Source organism: Erythrolamprus reginae, chromosome 1, assembly GCF_031021105.1.
Source record: "Erythrolamprus reginae isolate rEryReg1 chromosome 1, rEryReg1.hap1, whole genome shotgun sequence".
Taxonomy (NCBI): Eukaryota; Metazoa; Chordata; class Lepidosauria; order Squamata; family Dipsadidae; genus Erythrolamprus; species Erythrolamprus reginae.
This window is the reverse complement of record NC_091950.1, coordinates 293634293-293653653: the sequence shown is the minus strand read 5'-3', so window position 1 is coordinate 293653653 and position 19361 is coordinate 293634293. Positions and strand designations below refer to the sequence as shown.

Genomic DNA, 19361 nt, shown 5'->3' with positions numbered 1-19361 from the left:
CAACGCAAACCGGAAGTCTCTACCAACCAGCAATCCACCACTCTCTCAGCTGATGGTGACGGCCACCTTTCCCAAGCCAGGAAGCGAAAGAGAAAGTCGCGGAGTCTCCAAGAGGGCGGGGCGCCGAGCTCCACCACAAAGCAACGTTGACGCGCCTCCGGAGCGTCCCTTCGCTCAGTTAAAGGGCGGGAGCCCCGCCCGCTCGGCTCAACCGGCAAAAGCAGCGGAAGGACCGAGCTGCGCCGGCGCATGGAGAGAAACCCGGAAGCGGCTGAGTAGAAATAGTGTGAAGGCAAGTACACCCCTCGGGAGGAGGGGAGGAGCAGCCGGAGTGGCAGCGTGGCCGGTCGTGGAGGTGAAAGCTGAGCAGCAGGTAAGCGGAGCAGGTTAATTCGGTGCCCTTCTTCTCCCCCTGGTCTCCAACGCTTCCCGATCTTCTCTAGCGAGTGATATGAAAGAAAAAGGAGGGATGGTTCGAGCCTCTTGACACGTTTTAATCTATCACACGAATTAGTGTAATGAGCGTTGGTATCCCCATTAAGGGCATCGCTCTCGTTGCCAGTGAGAATAGAAGCTCCAATCTAGTTGTTGATGTTGTTTTCTCCCTTGGGAGATCTTGAGTTTCCATTACTCCGTCCCCTGCTAGCTTCGTTCTAGATTTTTGGGGTGTGAAGCCTCCCTGAACTCGTGCAGCCTCATCTCTAAGGAGGGGCACGGGTGTGTGTGGATCTTACTATTGGGGGGTCGGTACCCTGAGCTGCTCGTAGTTCTAAAGTGTTGGTTATGAATTTGACTTGGTACTAATTGTGTCTTGGAAGTTTTAGGCTCTGCTGGTGAGAAAAGGACTTTGCTCTTGCTTAGAAGAATCACAGCTGCTTCTCCCCCCCCCCCTGTGTGTGCGTGTGAGAGAGAGAGAGAGAGAAAGAAAGAAAGAAAGAAAGAAAGAGGCTTATGTTGATAGGGAAGCAAGGCCTGCTGGGGTCCCTGAGTCTTATTTCCAAAGCTGTGACTGCGACTGTTGCTGAGGATCTTTTACAGGTTGTCATCTCCCTTTAATATGAGTAAGAGAATTTGCTGAGTTATAAGAACTTGGGAAACTGATCTTGAGGGAAATAGGCAAATCTCATTATAAAAATAAAGAAAGGGGTGGTAATGTTTAGATAGATAGATAGATAGATAGATAGATAGATAGATAGATAGATAGATAGATAAGACAGACAGACAAGATGGTATTTGGAAATGGCTTAGGAAAACACCAAAGTGAGCCACTGGGATATAAGAGAGAGGGGTGGTCAAGCACAGTCATGCTTGCAGGATTCTGTTGTTGCAATCTATCTCAATAAAATATAGTTTTAGTCTTTCTGTGGACCTTAAACCTGGATGCATCAGAAAGACAAGCTTTTAAAACAGAGACACTTGCTTATTCACATAAACAGTCCACAGCTGGGAAGATAGCTTTATTAATCTGTCATAGCCAAAAAACAATTTTCCAACTAACACATTTTATTAAAATCTTTTAATAGGTGGTTTAAAGGAACATTCCCTCTACATCAGTATCAAAGGCAATCCTCAGTTGGCTATAAGTAGTGCTGTGGGCTGTTTAGAAACTAGAAAAAGTTACAGGGCAAATTATATTAAATCCAGTAGGACAATTTTCAGTTTTAACCCATATGTCATCATTTATAAGTGGCTTTATGCTGCAATAAGAAAACTAGAGAAAATATCTGTTACCATTAAGTTGGTAGATTATTTTCTTGAGAGAAAAGGAGAGACCAAGATATTTTGTGTCTTGTTAGGCCATTGTTCAGTGTGGTGTTTAGGTTGGCATTAATCATTTATTTTATTTATTCATGTATTTATATGTCCACACAACTACAGTAAACTATGTGACTGTGGGTGGTGTACAAAAACACACATACAAAAAACATAGTTAATTCAAGAGGGCATAACTAATCAAAACATGCTAAACTCTAAAATCACAACCGAACAGAAAACCTCAGCAATTCCCCCACTGGGGACTCAGCTCAATCTGACATCAAAGACTGGGTGAACACCCAGGTTTTAATTGCCCAACAAAATATCTGTAGAGTTGGGGCCTATTGTATTAAATTACTCTAATGGAAACAATCCTTTTGTCCAGCATTCTAGATCATGGTAAATTTTAGGAAATCAAAATCTCTTTTTGACTATAGTATTTTTTAAAAATAGTATTTTTATTTGATACAACCATTAATATCCTTATATCTAAACACATTACAATACATTTTGGGAAATTGCTTACTAATATTAGGATTAATAGCACTTTAAATTATGTTTAAACTATATCCATATTTATTTATTTATTTAGTTGTTTGTTTGTGTTGGAAGGGACCTTGTAGGTCATTCTAGTCTATCCACCTGCTCGAGCAGGAGACCCTATACCATCCCAGACAAATGGTAGTCCTTCCTCCTTATTTCCAGGTTGAATCTCTCTTTGGTCAGCTTCCATCCCTTGTTTGTCTAGCCCTCTAGTGCTTTGGAAAACAGCCTGACCCCCTCCTCTCTGTGGCAGCCCCTCAAATATTGGAAGACTGCTATCATGTCTCCCCTGGTCCTTCTCTTTGCTAGGCTATCTATTATGAATAACTTGCTGCATCATTGCTGCAAGCATTTTATTTAAAGTGAAAAGAATAAACAAAATCAACATCATATATCATATTTGTTGTTTCTAATACAATAAAGGCCTATCAAAATAGATATCTGTGCACATAAAGTCACCTTCTAAATTCATATGCTATAATATGGTATGCTGGTTTCTAATTAGCAAAATATTGAGCTAAGTTTCACTATTTCTAATAATGAAAGTTTTGTTTTCATCATTAGGCTGCTGGAAATAAAATTATGAATTCCTGAAGCTGACACTGTAAGCTGAGAATGCACACTTTTTTTTCTTTTCTGCCTAACATAAATTCTTTATTTTAAAAATTAAATTATAAAAAACAGACTAGTTAATGTAACCATTTTTTTGTCTCAAGTATAAAATGATTCTAGATGGCTTATGCCAATGATGGTGAACCTATGGCACATGTACCACAGGTGGCACGTGGAGTCATATCTGAGGGCATACAAGGTGTTTCCATATGACAGCTCCAGCGTGCAGGTACATCTTGGCCTTCTTTTTGGCCATTTTCACTCCCCCCCCAGGGTTCAGGAAAGCCTCCTGAAGCCTGGGGACAGTGAAAAAACAGCCCAACAGGCCAAACAGAAGTTCAGAAATGATCTTCTGGTTGGGCCATTTTTCTCCTTCCCAAGGCTTCAGGAGGCTTTCCTGAACTTGGGGACTGTGAAAAACGGCCCAATGGGCCAACCAAAAGTTCATTTCTGAACTTCTGGTTGGCCGGTTAGAACATTTTTCACCATCCCCAGACTTTAGTAGGCTTTCCTGAACCTTGGGGAGAGCAAAAAACAGCCCAACTAGCCTACCGGAAGTCTGGAGGCTTCAGCACATGCGCTTGTGGGGGAGCTCACATATGCTGGGGAGCAGTGTGGGTTGTTGCGCATGTATGGAGGGAGAGCACATTATGGATGTGGACGAACGCGCACCCTTTTGGCACCCAAGCCGAAAAAAGTTTGCCATCACTGGCTTATGCAATGGGACTAAACTTTAAATAAATTCCAAGTAAAAACAAACAAAAGAATCTCCAAATAATAGGTGGGACACAACAAACACAATCTCCCTTACCAAATTAACATTGAGCAATAGACAGCTGATTCTACCTCAGGATGAATAAGGGTAAACCAGGTTTTAATGGTTTCATGGAAGCCAAAGATAGTAGAGCCCCTATGGGCTGCAGGAGTATGCTGAATAACACAGCTACTGGAAAGCTGACAGTGGTTTACCACTGGGGTCTGGAGTTACCATGTCTTCCAGACCTTACTGAGGACAGAGCTTTAGAGCAGGACAAGAAGCAATGGGGGAAAACTAATCAAGGATGGAAGCAAAGTAGAACTAAGAACAAATTTCCCGACAGAACAATTGATCAGTGGAACAACTTGCCACTAGAACAGGGGTGGGCAATTAATTTTGCCATGGGGCCGCATGAGAAATTGGGATGGTTTTAGAGGGGTGGACTAATATAATTAACTCAGTTCTACCCTCTTCCTTGTTTTCTTTCTCCCAAATTATCCCCCCCCATACACACACACACACAAAGAGCGCAAACCTCCCCCTGTTCTAGTCTGCGGAGAGGGGCAGCATATAAATGTAATAAATTATTATTATTTATTATTATTATTATTTATTTATTTATTTTCCCTCCACTCTCTTCCTCTGCTCCCTACACTTCCTCACTCGTGCTGCCCCTCCCCAGCCACCCACACCCCCACTCCTGGCTGGCTCCACCCCCGCATTATCACAATAACACTCACTTATGGCAAAATAACACCCAATATGGCATGAAGCTGCCCGCCCATCTTCCTCCCCTCGGTGTCGGGCCGCCGCCACCTCCCCAGCAGCCCTTCGCCCTTGCATCCTATCCTCTAGGCTGTTGTTCCTTCCCCCGTCTCGGCTGCCCAGCCTGTTCCCACCGCGGTTGGGCTGCTGCTGCTGCCACCCTAAGCCTCAGCAACTGCCCCGCTCCCAACCCGCTGCCTTTTGTCTGGCACCACAGAGAGGAGAGAGCCGTGAGGAAGGAGGGATCGTTGCTTTCCTGCAGCAAAACGGGACTAAAAAGGACAACCCCAATTTGTCCCGCGACGGTGGGGCTCTAAGAGAGCCTTGTTGGTTGGTGCTTTTCTAGCGGGCTGGCTGGTCATAGACAGCGGGCGGGCCGGGTATGGCCCGTGGGCCGCCCCTTGCCCAGCTCTGCTCTAGAAGGTGTGAAGGCCCCAAAACTGGAAGTTTTTAAGAAAATATTGGATAACCATTTGTCTGAACTGGTGTAGGGTTTCCTGCCTAAGCAGGGGGTTGGACTAGAAGACCTCCAAAGGTCGCTTTACTACTTGGACAGAAACACAGGAAAGATAATCCAGTAGATAAAAGGGTATGATAAAGTTAGCTATGCTTTGAACATTATAGAATAATCTCATTAAAAAGTAAGATAGTAACTCTTTAAACTGAGGACACAAAAGAGTAAGATGTAAATGTATTTCTCACATATTACACTCATTCTATGTTAAACTATAATTATTTTTAATAATGGCTCATTGGATAAATCATGGTTGGATTCAAACAACATTGTGGCATAATATCTTAAAAAGGAATGAATTCATACTCCAGTTAAGCCAAAATTAACCCACATAATACGTTACAACTTAACTCCTAGCTAACTAGGAATAAATGAAAACTTTGTAGCAAAGGAGAAGTGCACTTCTTAGTTTGAATTCCATTTTGCTTAATGTAGTTTTCTGAATTTACATTGATTACTTGTTGTTCCTCTCCAACTCTGTTTTTTGTTTTTACCTAAAAGAATGATGGATCATTAAAAAGGGGAGGGGATATATTTACAATCATTGTAGGAGGTGATGACTACTTTATGATGTCAGTCTTTGGAAACATCTCTACCAGAACATGAAAAGCTATGCTTCCTGTTTCTTTTTATAGGAGGGAGATAGACTCTGATATCATTAATTATACTTCTGAAATGTGAATGTTAGTGAGCTATCAATAGGGATAGTTTCCTCTGAAGAACTCAGTGCTTTAAATAACTTACAACTATGTCTGGACTTAAACAATGTCCCTATACTTGTTATATAATAATTCAAAGGTTAACATTGTTTTGTTATATGTCAATTCGGTAACGAATAATCAAAGGTATACGCTATCCCCAAGGATATACATCTAGTTATTGATAAATATGATCTAGTTATTTATAGCATAAAACACAAAATAGTTTTTTCTTCTCTTAATGAATATCTGATTTCTCTGTTAATTAGAAGCAAATATATTATTAAACAATATTATTGGCAATATTCCGGTAAGATATTTAGATACCACACTTCATAACAGGTAATAGATAAATAAAATATATATTCTAGTGAGTGATAGCACTTCCAGTTATAGATTGTGATTCCAAGCATAAATTATTTGATCAAATGGTCTAACATGATTTGATCTAGAAAACACACAATTGGAATATTAGCCAGCTATGAGAAACATTTTCAAAACATATAAGTAATATGACATTGAATATGAGGAGAGTAATGAGAAGAGACAGTAAAACAGAACTGTAATGCCCATGTTATCAATCCAACCCCAACCAAGAAAAGATGATTGGTGAAAACCTCAAGCAGCAAAAAATGCAGGGTTTTATTACTAAGCAATAATGAATAAGGAAGATACCTCAGCCAAGTGGAGGAAAATAATAGGAAAAAAACCCCTAGAGATGTTTATAAGAAATCAGAAAACGTGCAGTGCAGTTGACAGCTAAGGTATTAATAGTCACAAGTAATCAGGGAAGAAATTTAATAGAATAAATGAGGTTACAGAAAGTGACCTCTTAAACTAGCATGAAATTTGAGGCTCAAAAGTTATCAAATAGAACAGTATTAGATGGAGTGGAGTGGGGGGGGGGAAATAGCAGCGACCAGGTAAGAATATGGGGCCTTCACTCTAAAGCAGTGATGAACCTTTTTTTCCTTGGGTGCCAAAAGAGCGTGCACACATGCAATCACACATACATGGGTGCCCACACCCATAATTCAATGCCTGAGGAGGGCGAAAACAGCTTCCCCGACCCACAGGAGACCCTATGGAGGCCGGAAACAGACTGTTTCCCAACTTCTGGTGGGTCCAGAAGGCTCATGTTTCTCCTTCCCCAGACTCCAAAGGCTTCCCTAGAGCTGGAGGAGGGTAAAAACGCCCTCCCCCATCCCCTCAGAGGCTCTGTGTGAGCCAAAAACCAGCTGGCTGGCATACACATGCACGTTGGAGCTGAGCTAGGGCAACGGCTTGTATGCCAGCAGATATGCCATAGGTTCGCCATCACTGCTCTAAATCGTCCACCTCATCCCTACAATGATAGGATTTCTGTGAAGCACTGCAAATCTCAGGAAAGTTCACCCACCACATCCCTACCTCACGAGAATCACCACAGAGCTCCATGAGGCTTGGAAAAGGGTAGCATACAAGTCTAATGACTAATAATAATAACAAATGAAAATTCATTTATACTGTAGCCTCTATTACCAGAAATGACTCCAATCCCAAAAAACGTAGCTCACGGCCTGACCTATCCATACTGCAATGAATCTATTCCTACGAACTCCCAGCAGAATTGTAAAGATGTCATGACTAAGAGTATATTGACCTATACATTGACTACGGCACTGACTGCATGAAAACCAAGTCCTGCAATTCACCATCCAACATTCATCCCCCTGTCACCCAAAACCAACTGAATATCCAACCTGCCTTCAACCAAAACCAACCCTTCATCACACAAAACTAGGTATGCATACCCTGTACTTCCTCCATATCAACCACCGCTGATCTTAAATACAAGCTAATTAATGCAAGAACCATCATAAACAAAATACCCGAACTTCTCCTCTTACTAAAAATTGCTAAATTTGACATATTTGTCTGCAAAACATGGCTGAACGCATTCCTCACTGACTCCATTATCACTGTAAGATACTATCATGTTTACTGGTCTGATTACGAAACCTGTAGAAGAGGTAGAGTTGCTATCTTCTATAAAAAAATCACTAAACCTAGAAAATATGCAAGTACTCATATCCAATGAGCTAAGTGCTAGAGGCCACACTAACAACGTTGCCAAAAAGGCATTAAGAGTTGTTAATCTAATCTTGCGTAGTTTTTTCTTCGGCAAAACATTCGCTAGACCAATTCTCGAATACAGCTCACCTATTTGGAACGTGCAATGTATATTGGACATTAAGACTATCGAGAGAGTCCAGAAATATTTCCCAAGAACAGTCCTCCCCTCTCTGCTCATAACAGCATATCTCATGATTTGAAATTTTGGGCTTAGACAATTTAGAACTGCATCATTTTCGATCTGATCTAAATGTCGTTCATCAAATCATCTGCCACAATGTCCTACCTGTAAATAACTACTTTAGCTTCAACTGCAACAATACACGTTAATCTTAGACTGTCTACAGTCGACCTCAACCCATTCCTAAGAGGTCTGTATGGGGCGTGCATAAACACAACATTGTGGCTACCATCCCTATTGTCCTATTGTCCTCATTTATCTGTACTTACTTTGCTTATGTTTATGTTTATACCTATAGCTGCTATCTTGTACATATTTGACAAACAAATAAATAAATAAAAGGGGGAAATCAGCTTATCAGTCCCACTCTGACTATTTAAATTACATATCGTGGAGGGGGAGGAATCTCTTTCATTACAGGTTTTGTTTTCTATTTCCAGTTTGTTTCTGTTTGTTTGATCTGATAAAGCTATACTTTGAGCTTTGAAAATAGATAATATTGTTGCTTGGATGCCTACTTACAGAAAACCATACTGCATAGCAGTATTGGAGTCATTCAGATAATTGTTCTGTTTTGCCCTTAGTTTTTAAACCGTTACTCAAACTTTAATTTTATCTTGTTCATTTTTCAGGACTCCACCAATTGGAAATGAATTTAATGTACCTTCATATGGATCACTGAATGGATAATAAATGGCCCTTCCTCGCTTAACAGGAGCTCTCCGTTCCTTTTCAAATGTCACTAAACAAGAAGATTATAGTGAAGAATCTGCTGACATAACAGTAAGTTATTTGAATGAATGTTAAGCACAAAAAGGATTTTAACATGTTGATAGAGATAACATATATATAAAATGTAAGTAACTTTATCACAAAGTCTCTTCCATATGTTGCATTAATGATTTGTTTTAGTTAAATTCATATATTCCAAGCTAAGTTTCCTCTAGTTTGCAAAAATGGCTATTTAAGGGGATGGATTGCCAGTATCCAACAAGTTGATCAAAAACTCTGTGTCAGTTTTACCATAGGACCATGAGTATATACAATTAGTGTATTTACATTGCATAAGTATATACAATTAGTGTATTTACATAGTTATAATTATTAATGTAATTGTAATATGTAAATTTATATAAATAATGTAAATTTGCAGAATATTATATTGCCATATCAGTAATATTGCACATAACACCAGCAGTTTGGAGAGAGCCTCGGAAGCAACAGACTTTGTTACTTGGAACTATTTATGGACTAAAATGTCAATTCCTTCTAAAGTCAACCGAAAGGCGATACATTGAATTGAGGTTTTATTGTTATGTTTCTGTTATCCTGTAAGCAAAATTTTAAATGGCTTCATCAGAATTTGTTGATATAATAATTAAGGACTACCGTATATACTCGAGTATAAGACGACCCGAGTACAGTGATCCCCCGGTTATTGCGTCCCCGACCATTGCGAACAGGGTAATTCGCGATTTTTCAATCCGGAAGTCAAAACACCATCTGCGCATGCGTGCCCTTTTTTCTATGGGCACGCATGCGTAGATGGTGCCCGGCAGATCAGCTGCTGGGCGGCTTCCCTGGGTCTTCCCCCTCTTGCTGGCGGGAGGGCGAGCAGCGGGCATCAGCAAGGAGTTTCCCCACCGCCCACGCAAACTCCTCGCTGCCGCCCGCCCTTCGCCCGCCCACACCGTTCATTCTCGCCGCTTTGGAGCTGAGTCCTGAAGCGAATTCGCTCAAAAGCGGCCAGAGCGAGCGCGGACAAGCCGTTCGCTGGCGCTAGCTCTCGCCTGCCTGCCCACTAGCGAGGAGCCGAAGATTGGGGGCGGCGCGGCTGTTTTAAAACGTCGCCACCGGCATGGGGGGCTTGCCAGCACCCCCCGGACCCCCAACCCGGGTTTGGGGGGCTGCTAGGAAGCCCCCCATGCCGGCGGGGACGTTTTAAAACACCCGCACGACTTTCCAATGAGTCCCGAAGACAACGCGTTTGTCTTCGGGACTCATTGGAAAGTCGCGCGGGTGTTTTAAAACATCCCCGCCGACATGGGGGGCTCGCTAGCACACCCCCGAACCCCCAACCCGGGTTTGGGGGTGTGCTAGCGAGCCCCCCATGTCGGCGGGGATGTTTTAAAACACCCGCGCGACTTTCCAATGAGTCCCGAAGACAACGCGTTTGTCTTCGGGACTCATTGGAAAGTCGCGCGGGTGTTTTAAAACATCCCCGCCGACATGGGGGGCTCGCTAGCACACCCCCGAACCCCCAACCCGGGTTTGGGGGTGTGCTAGCGAGCCCCCCATGTCGGCGGGAATGTTTTAAAACACCCGCGTGACTTTCCAATGAGTCCCGAAGACAACGCGTTTGTCTTCGGGACTCATTGGAAAGTCGCGCGGGTGTTTTAAAACATCCCCGCCAACATGGGGGGCTCGCTAGCACACCCCCGAACCCCCAACCCGGGTTTGGGGGTGTGCTAGCGAGCCCCCCATGTCGGCGGGAATGTTTTAAAACACCCGCGTGACTTTCCAATGAGTCCCGAAGACAACGCGTTTGTCTTCGGGACTCATTGGAAAGTCGCGCGGGTGTTTTAAAACATCCCCGCCAACATGGGGGGCTCGCTAGCACACCCCCGAACCCCCAACCCGGGTTTGGGGGTGTGCTAGCGAGCCCCCCATGTCGGCGGGGACGTTTTAAAACACCCGCGCCGCCCCCAATCTACGGCTCCTCGCTAGCGCTGTGGAAGTAAAAACACCATCTGCACATGCGCAGATGGTGTTTTTACTTCCGCAGCGCTACTTCGCGAAAACCCGCTCGTTGCGGGGGGTCCTGGAACGGAACCCTCGCAACGAGCGGGGGATCACTGTATAAGCCGAGGTTAGAAAATGCAGTGGCTACTGGTAACTTATAAAAATGGAAACCAATAAAATTACATTAATTGAGACATGTTTTAGAATATTTATTTTAAAGAAAACCAGTAAACTAGCTCTGTAAATTTAAAAGAGGGTAAACAAATTAACAATATTAACAATAAATTAAAAAGTAAAAAAAGTAGCTCAATCAGCAACAAAGCTAAAACCTAAGAGTTAGAATCCTTCAAAACTGGATTCCTTCTCATCATTAATTGGATTTACATTATTGTTCTGTTTTTATATATGCTGTCAGCCACCCTGAGTCCTTGGAGAGGGATGGCATACAAATCCAATTAGATAGATAGATAGATAGATAGATAGATAGATAGATAGATAGATAGATAGATAAATCAATCTGTATCCAAAGAAGAGCTTCAGCATTAGCTGCTGTGAGGTTATCAGCATGACCTCCAACTCTGTTATTGTTGTTTGTTGATTTTGTTGTTGATTTTGTTGTTGTTGCTGCTATATTTTGTCCATGTCAGCCACATGGTCTACTAATGAGTCTACAGAGAGGGGCTGCATACAAATCTAATAAATAATAATAAAAATAAATAATAATAATGACAAGAAGCTAAGTTCACCAGTTTCTTCCAAAGCCAGTCTGAGCCTCCAAGATTGTAAAAGTTGAAGCCAAGTGATTGTAATTCTCACCGGCCCAGAGTTTACAATGAAGCAACCACATTTAGCTGGAGAAAAATATGCAGACTCATCTATTATGCTTTAATGATCCCTTAAGCCCTTTGCTCAAACAGGGAACTGGAATAATTGCTAAAGGAGAGAACAGGAGCCAAACTGCACCTGGTGAACCACAAACACGTGCGGTGCGGTTTTGGCAAGGTGGATTTTTTCCGACAGGCTGGTCTCCTGGATGTACGGCTTCGACGGGTTATTGTAAATGACGAAATGACAGAGAACTTGTCTTTCGAAACACCGTGAAGCGGCTGTGGGAAGGGTGAGTTGCCTCCTTTCCCAGGCACCAGCAAAGTTGCCAGCCAACTGCTCCGACGGCGTGCGAGAGAGGAACAGATGATGGGAAGTCAGGGGGGGGGATTCCTGCTTCATGAGTCCCCCCCCCCAACCTCACCAGCTTCGCATCGTCTGTTCCTCTCTCGCACGCCGTCGGAGCAGTTGGCTGGCAACTTTGCTGGACCGGAGAAGGGAAGGCAGCTGCCCTACCCTTCCCACAGCCGCGTCACTCGGAGCCCCCTTTTACTTCCTGCTTGGAGCTCCTGTCGGCGCCTTGCAGCTACCTTCCCTTCTCCGGGTCCAGCAAAGTTGCCAGCCAACTGCTCCGACGGCGTGCGAGAGAGGAACAGACGATGGGAAGTCAGGGGGGAGGGGATTCCTGCTTCATGAGTCCCCCCCCCGACCTCACCAGCTTCGCATCGTCTGTTCCTCTCTCGCACGCCGTCGGAGCAGTTGGCTGGCAACTTTGCTGGACCCAGAGAAGGGAAGGTAGCTGCAAGGCGCCGACAGGAGCTCCAAGCAGGAAGTAAAAGGGGGCTCCGAGTGACGCGGCTGTGGGAAGGGTAAGGCAGCTGCCTTCCCTTCTCCGGGTCCAGCAAAGTTGCCAGCCAACTGCTCCGACGGCGTGCGAGAGGGGAAAAGACGATGGGAAGTGGGGGGGGGATTCCTGCTTCATGAGTCTCCCCCCCCTGACCTCACCAGCTTCCCATCGTCTTTTCCGCTCTTGCAGTTGGCTGGCATCTTTGCTAGAGCAGGGGAGAGGAGGCAACTGCCACACTCTTGCCACAGCCGCTTCGGTTCACCACACTTTGCCGTTTCCCACACTCGCCCAACCCAGCAATGTCTGCCGGGCTCCGGCGGTGCGCCCTCTTGTGGTGACCCGGCGCCATCTTGTGGTGACCCGAGTATAAGCCGAGGTCGGGTTTTTCAGCCCATTTTTGGGGCTGAAAAACTCGGCTTATACTCGAGTATATACGGTAGATTAATTTTTCATTTTTCTCTATGCTTCACTCCAAAGACTGATTCTGAGCCATGTATCGATATACAGTACATTACTTTTTTTTACAAATACAAAATTACTGCTGCTTAGTCAAACTTCCCTTCAATGCCAATATTTATGAAACAAAAGGCAAGGTAAATAGTGTCATCACTTTAAATACAAAACAAAATTGCCCCAATAATTTACATCTATCTTTTCAGTAAATTTAAAAGAAAGTAATTGGCACTTCTCAATTTGATACTAAGATGCTATCAACACCTACACATACTTAAGCTCTTTAGGACTAATCTTGATTTCCATTATGTCAGTATAACTCACAGTAACTCTACTGATCATACTTTTTATTCCAGTGACGGGTTTTTTAAAATCTCTGTAACTAGAAAGGCAATTTGGCCCTTTCTTTCTATGTCATTTGAAATAGTGCACTTACACAACTAAATGAGCCATTAAAAGAGAATCCATTCACTGAAACAAGCATCAGCAACAACTAATATAGCATAAATTGAAGGAACATACTGTACAGCACTCTAATGCATTTTTCTTAAATAATCGCTTGACGGATGTCAAAGACGAGTTTGAATACTTGTTATATTTAATAATCTGGATGTACTGCTCTCTTAGCTGCCACTGCTTTCAGTATAACTGGCATGGTATCAGATGAGCCCATAATGAGATTGTATTTGTGCTGATGCATTTGTATGCATTCATGTTGTATTTTCTTTGGAACCTTGTCTTTTTGAAAAATTGAAAACCATAATAAAAAACCTGGTGGTGAAATGGAGAAGGATAGGAAAGGACAAATTAAAAACGAAAAATGTCACTGGAAATTGCAATTCTGGAGCTGAGATTGGAATTTCCTAAATAAATAACCGAGGTCTCTCTAAGGGAGACTAGGAAAGATCAATTAACCTCTAGGCTACAGAATCCAATCCCTTCAGCTCTGTACCAGGGAAGAGTTACATGTTTTTTGTGTCGAACCACCCTGGTATATTGAAGGAGCATCACAGCTTCCTTTTTGTCTCTCGGCCCAACCAAGGGCCATTTCAAAGGCAGTTAATTTATTCATAGCAGTTAATTTATTCATATATATACTCTGTGTGTATGTGTGTGTGTGTATCCCAATGTGTTTCCTCGAAAACGAGACCCTGTTTTATATTTTTTGACCTCTGAAATATGGCCTTGGCCTTATTATCGGGAATATCTTATTATTATGGGGGTGCAAGAGATGGGACGGGCCGCGAGACACTCATCTTCCTGGAGTCTGGCAGCTCTATGGTGTCTCTCGGCTGGTTTGTTTAGTTATAGCTCCAGCCATCTCTATAGAGTGGGAAGCTCACTGACAAAGAAATAAAGACTTCTGTTGCTTCTGGTTTTGGTTTCTTTCTCTCCCCCAAACTCCGACTCTGTGGCTTCCAAATCCCAGCCAGGGCAGCAGTTGCTCTGCGAGTGCACTTCCTGCTCTATAGTGACAGTCATTGGAAGCCTCCCCTTTCCCCGCTGCTCTCCACTCCAATCTCCCCGCAGTCCTCCCCACCTGAGTGCTGACTGACCAGACCACCCACCGTCATGTCCAGGAAGTCCCTTGGGAGTCACAAGACAGGATAGCAATTGAGCCAGATACTTCCTGGGGAGGGGAGCCTTGCAGGACCCTTGCCTGCACTCCCTTTCTCCTGCAGGCCCACTTACTCTTCCTAGGTGCCCGGCAGCGAGACACTGGGCAGCCACACCGAGGGCAGCCATGACAGCTTAGCCGGCCTGGCCACGGCCAGTGCTCCCTGCTCGCAGCTGAGCTGGGCCTGCAGGGGACAAGCTGGGCCCTCCGTAGGTGATGGCAGCAATGGCAGCAGCAATACCTGCAGCGCCTCAGCCGTCCCCACTGAACAGAAGTGGCTGGTGACCAAACCCGAGCTGATAGCCAAACTTCTAGGGGCAGCAGCAGAAGCAGCCAGCAAGCAAACCTTTCCCCCATCCTGCAGGAGCTCACTGCAGGCTTCCCAGACACTCTGGCCGTGCAAAACTGGGGGCATTTTTGCCTTCCCCCGGCCCCCGGAAGTTCTCTCCAGGCTTTTTTGGGGGCAAAAATTGGGGGCAATTTTTTTTGCAGAAAATGGGAATTTTTGCCTTCTCCCAATTCACAGGAGCTCTCTGCAGGCCTTCCAAACCCTCTTCCCACCTCATTTTTTACAATAAAGGGTGAAAAACAGGGACCATTTTTGCAAAAATGTGGCACGCAAAGGGTTTGAGAGGCTGGGGAGGACAAAAACTTTTAATCTTATTTATCTCTTTGAAATTTTGGTGTGTTTTATACATCTGTGCGTCTTATAGTCTGAAAAAATACGGTATTTAGCTCTCATCAGCTAGCCATACCTTTCTGGGATTTGAACAAATATCTTCATAAGTCTCCTATATTCTCTCTTTTAAAATTCGATTTGTTAGCATCTATTATACATTTCTCCCTCTATAATCCTGAAACAAAGGCATCAGATGTTAAATGGCAGCAGTATTAAGTGCATATCTATGCTTCTTCATAACTTAGTTATATCGCTGCAAGACAGAAATCCTGAATTTGTTATAACTACCAAGCTTTCAAGATTTGGGGGGGGGGGGGCGGGAAGGGGGACTTGCATACCTAATGGCTAATTTGAATTTGTCCCGCATAATATGTGAAATAAAACAGGTTCCTCTCAAAAATGGTGCTTGGATGGTTCCGCATACTGTAAGGCAGTGTTTCCCAACCTTGGCAACTTGAAGATATCTGGACTTCAACTCCCAGAATTCCCCAGCCAGCAAATGCTGGCTTGGGAATTCTGGGAATTGAAGTCCGCATATCTTAAGTTGCCAAGGTTGGGAAACACTGCTGTAAGGTAATCAACCTAATTCAGTATCCATAGTTTGCATTCATAGTTTTTCCAGGAGTAAAATATTCCCTATCGATGTCATCATGAGAGATATTTTATTGGGGTGAGTGCACTTTTGTTAGAGGATGTAATTCGATTTCTAAATTTTGAGGTTTTCACCTATTCTAAGTGATTTTAAACGCTGATACTGTTGTATTTAACATATGAATGCAATCTTTTCCATTTATAATGTTCATTTTTACTAAGAAACCTGACAGGGTGTACATTAAATTTTGAAGTGTGGTGAAAACTTGCATCTGTCGCTTTACCTAAATGAAAATCAATGGATTCAAAGAAAGGCTGACTATTGACTATGAATTATTGTGTTCATAGGATAAAAGATCCAAGTTACAAGAACAGCTGTGCAATTCGGATCTCACTTGGAAGAAAATAGTAACATTTGTTGATGAAAACACACTCAAGGAACAGCAGCAATCAGTACATGGTGATTTAAGAACACTATTTCATGCTGCCAGACAAATAGGTAAGTAGGGTTTTGGACTGGATACAATAGCAACAGGCAGTTGACTCTTGATCTAGGTAGGAATTGAAGCTTTATTTATTTATTTAAAAAAAATATGCCCAATTTACTCTCAATGACTGTAAGTGACTTACAAAGATAAAACTCTAATACAAAAGCCAATAATTATTCATCCTCCTGATAACAATGGTTAATCCAGCTATTTAATGGGCTCCATATAATTCTGGGGATCCCAGGCCCACTGTCCGAACCATATCCAAATGTTTTATTTTATCCTCTCACCTTTTTGATATATATATATACGACGTTTCGACGAGGTCCCACTCGTCATCTTCAGGCTGGTGCTTCTGTCCTTGTTCTAGGGCAAACTTCTTCGTCCTAGAACAAGGACAGAAGCACCAGCCTGAAGATGACGAGTGGGACCTCATCGAAATGTCGCCAGAAATATCTGAATCCTACACGGGAAGAAACCCAAATATGCCAAAACCTTCCCGAGTTTTCGGAGAGGGGCGGCATATAAATCCAATAAATCTAATCTAAATCTAATCTTCAGATAGATAGATAGATAGATAGATAGATAGATAGATAGATAGATAGATAGATAGATAGATGATAGATAGATAGATAGATAGATAGATAGATTGATTGATAGATGATAGATAGATAGATAGATAGATAGATGATAGATAGATAGATAGATAGATGATAGATAGATAGATAGATAGTTAGATAGTTAGATAGATAATAGATAGATAGATAGATAGATAGATAGATAGATAGATAGATGATAGGTAGATAGATAGATAGATAGATAGATAGATTGATTGATAGATAGATGATAGATAGATAGATAGATAGATAGATGATAGGTAGATAGATAGGTAGATAGATAGATAGATGATAGATAGATAGATAGATGATAGATAGATAGATGATAGATAGATAGATAGATAGATAGATAGATAGATGATAGATAGATGAGAGAGAGAGAGAGAGAGAGAGAGAGAGAGAGGAAGGTCTTGGCATATTCGGGTTTCTTCCTGTGTATGCATGGGAAGAAACCCGAATATGCCAAGACCTTCATACCTGTTCCCGTGAAAATCTCTCTCTCTCTCTCTCTCTCTCTCTCTATATATATATATATATATATATATATATATATATATATATATATATATATATAGATAGATAGATATAAACTAAAGTATTTTAATCTGTTTTTACCAAAAAACATCACCCGAGTAAAATCCCGTCAAATGTAATTGTATTATGAATTGTTAATTCATCAAGCTTGTCATTTTTTTTCCTTCTTTCATTTTCCTACGTCCAGTGGGATCTGAAAATGGCGAAGAAGCGATTGAAAGTGGCGCTACGTTCCTTTTTAAAATGCTTCACGACAAGGACTGTATTGGTCGTGAGGAAACGCAAACCCTTAAGCAGGTCTTTGGACCCTTTCCCTCATCCTCTGCCACTGCAGCCTGTGACGCCACCAGTCGGATTGTTTCACATTTTACCGAAGAACAGCTCGCCTCTCTTCTGCAGAGTTCTGAGGAGTTAAACAGTGACTCAAAGCTGTCCTTCGGCAGAAACATTGCGTTTTCTTTCGACATGCACGACTTGGATGACTTCGAAGAGTTGCTGATAAACGGTGAAATGGATGACCAGAAAGTCATTAGCCTGGATTATGACAAGATTTTTAATAACCAATTTGAACATTATCCAGATAACTGCGGTGAAAATTCTGACGCAAAGTCCTCTGGGAAAGTAGATGATACCTTCCTGTGGGGTGAAGTTGGGAAGTACCTGAACGATTCCCTACAAGGAAATACTGCAGGCCCAACAATGGAACACCTTTGCTGCACTTTGTACGAGATGCTTGCCTCCCATAAAAGTGGTGATGAGCTTCAGAATGAGGTAGGGGTGCACTTAATGCTCTTTTATATTTATTTCTTCATTCATTCATTCATTCATTCATTCAATTTTTATGCCGCCCTTCTCCTTAGACTCAGGGCGGCTTACAACATGTTAGCAATAGCACTTTTTAACAGAGCCAGCCTATTGCTCCCACAATCCGGGTCCTCATTTTATCCAACTTGGAAGGATGGAAGGCTAAGTCAACCTTGAGCCGGTGATGAGATTTGAACCGCTGACCTTCAGATCTACAGTCAGCTTCAGTGGCCTGCAGTATAGCACTCTACCTGCTGCGCCACCCCGGCTCTTGTCAACATTGTCAACATTACAGGCATAAATCGTTTAAATCTAATGTTTGAATCAAAGCTGTTTGTACATTAGGCTTTCTTCCCCCCTCCCAATTAGCCTCGGCAAAACCTTTGTATGTTTTCTCTCAAAAGCGAAAATAGCATGAAGGTGATCTTGACGGATAGCATATCAGGCAGCTTTGGAGGATTGCATCAGCTTTGTTCCTTTTTTTGCTTTTTTTTTTGGTTGTTCCTCTGTTTTGAATGCAAAATGAAGCGACATTTTGAACCGATAGAAAAATGGTAATGTGATGCATTGATATGAGGAAAAATAATTTCACACCAAACTTGATCTTGAGGTTTTTTTTTTATTCCTATCATGTATTTCATTTAGCTGATTGCATAAGGAAGTGCAGTCTTGGATTTAATTACCACACAGTTGCTCTGAGGAAACTTTTATGTGCTGTAGATTGACTGCTGCCCATACTTTAGAAGAACCTTGGAAGCTGGGCGGGTAAAGCAATGGAATTGACTAATCTTCCTTGCCTGTGAAGCCCTGGCTCTTAGAACAGAGATGCAGTCCACTCCAACTATGTGAACATGGGATTGTAGTGTTAAGTGGACTCTGTACAAGTTGGGTTGAGAGCATGTCAAGGTACTATGATGCTTACTGAATAGTATAAATTGGATCTAATTTATTTATTTATTTATTTATTGGATTTGTATGCCGCCCCTCTCCAGAGACTCGGGGCGGCTAACAGCAACAATAAAACAGTGTACAATAGTAATTTGGTATTGATGATTAAAAACCAATTAATATAAAAACCAAACATACATACATACATACATACCATGCATAGAATTGTAAAGGCCTAGGGGGAAAGAGGATCTCAATTCCCCCATGCCTGGTGGCAGAGGTGGGTTTTAAGTTGTTTACGAAAGGCAAGGAGGGTGGGGGCAGTTCTAATCTCT

The 19361-nt window shown here is 42.6% G+C and overlaps 1 protein-coding gene across 1 annotated transcript in view; it reads left to right on the top strand.

Moving 5' to 3' along the window:
- Positions 1 to 284: 284 nt before the first annotated feature.
- ASCC3 (activating signal cointegrator 1 complex subunit 3) overlaps positions 285 to 19361 on the top strand; it is a 285972-nt gene continuing 266895 nt past the window's right edge. The window contains exons 1-4 of the mRNA XM_070733271.1: positions 285 to 373; positions 8573 to 8723; positions 16044 to 16194; positions 17522 to 18105. Of these exons, the coding sequence (XP_070589372.1) occupies positions 8634 to 8723; positions 16044 to 16194; positions 17522 to 18105 (825 nt within the window). The 5' untranslated portion in view covers positions 285 to 373; positions 8573 to 8633. The remainder of the gene's footprint in view (positions 374 to 8572; positions 8724 to 16043; positions 16195 to 17521; positions 18106 to 19361) is intronic.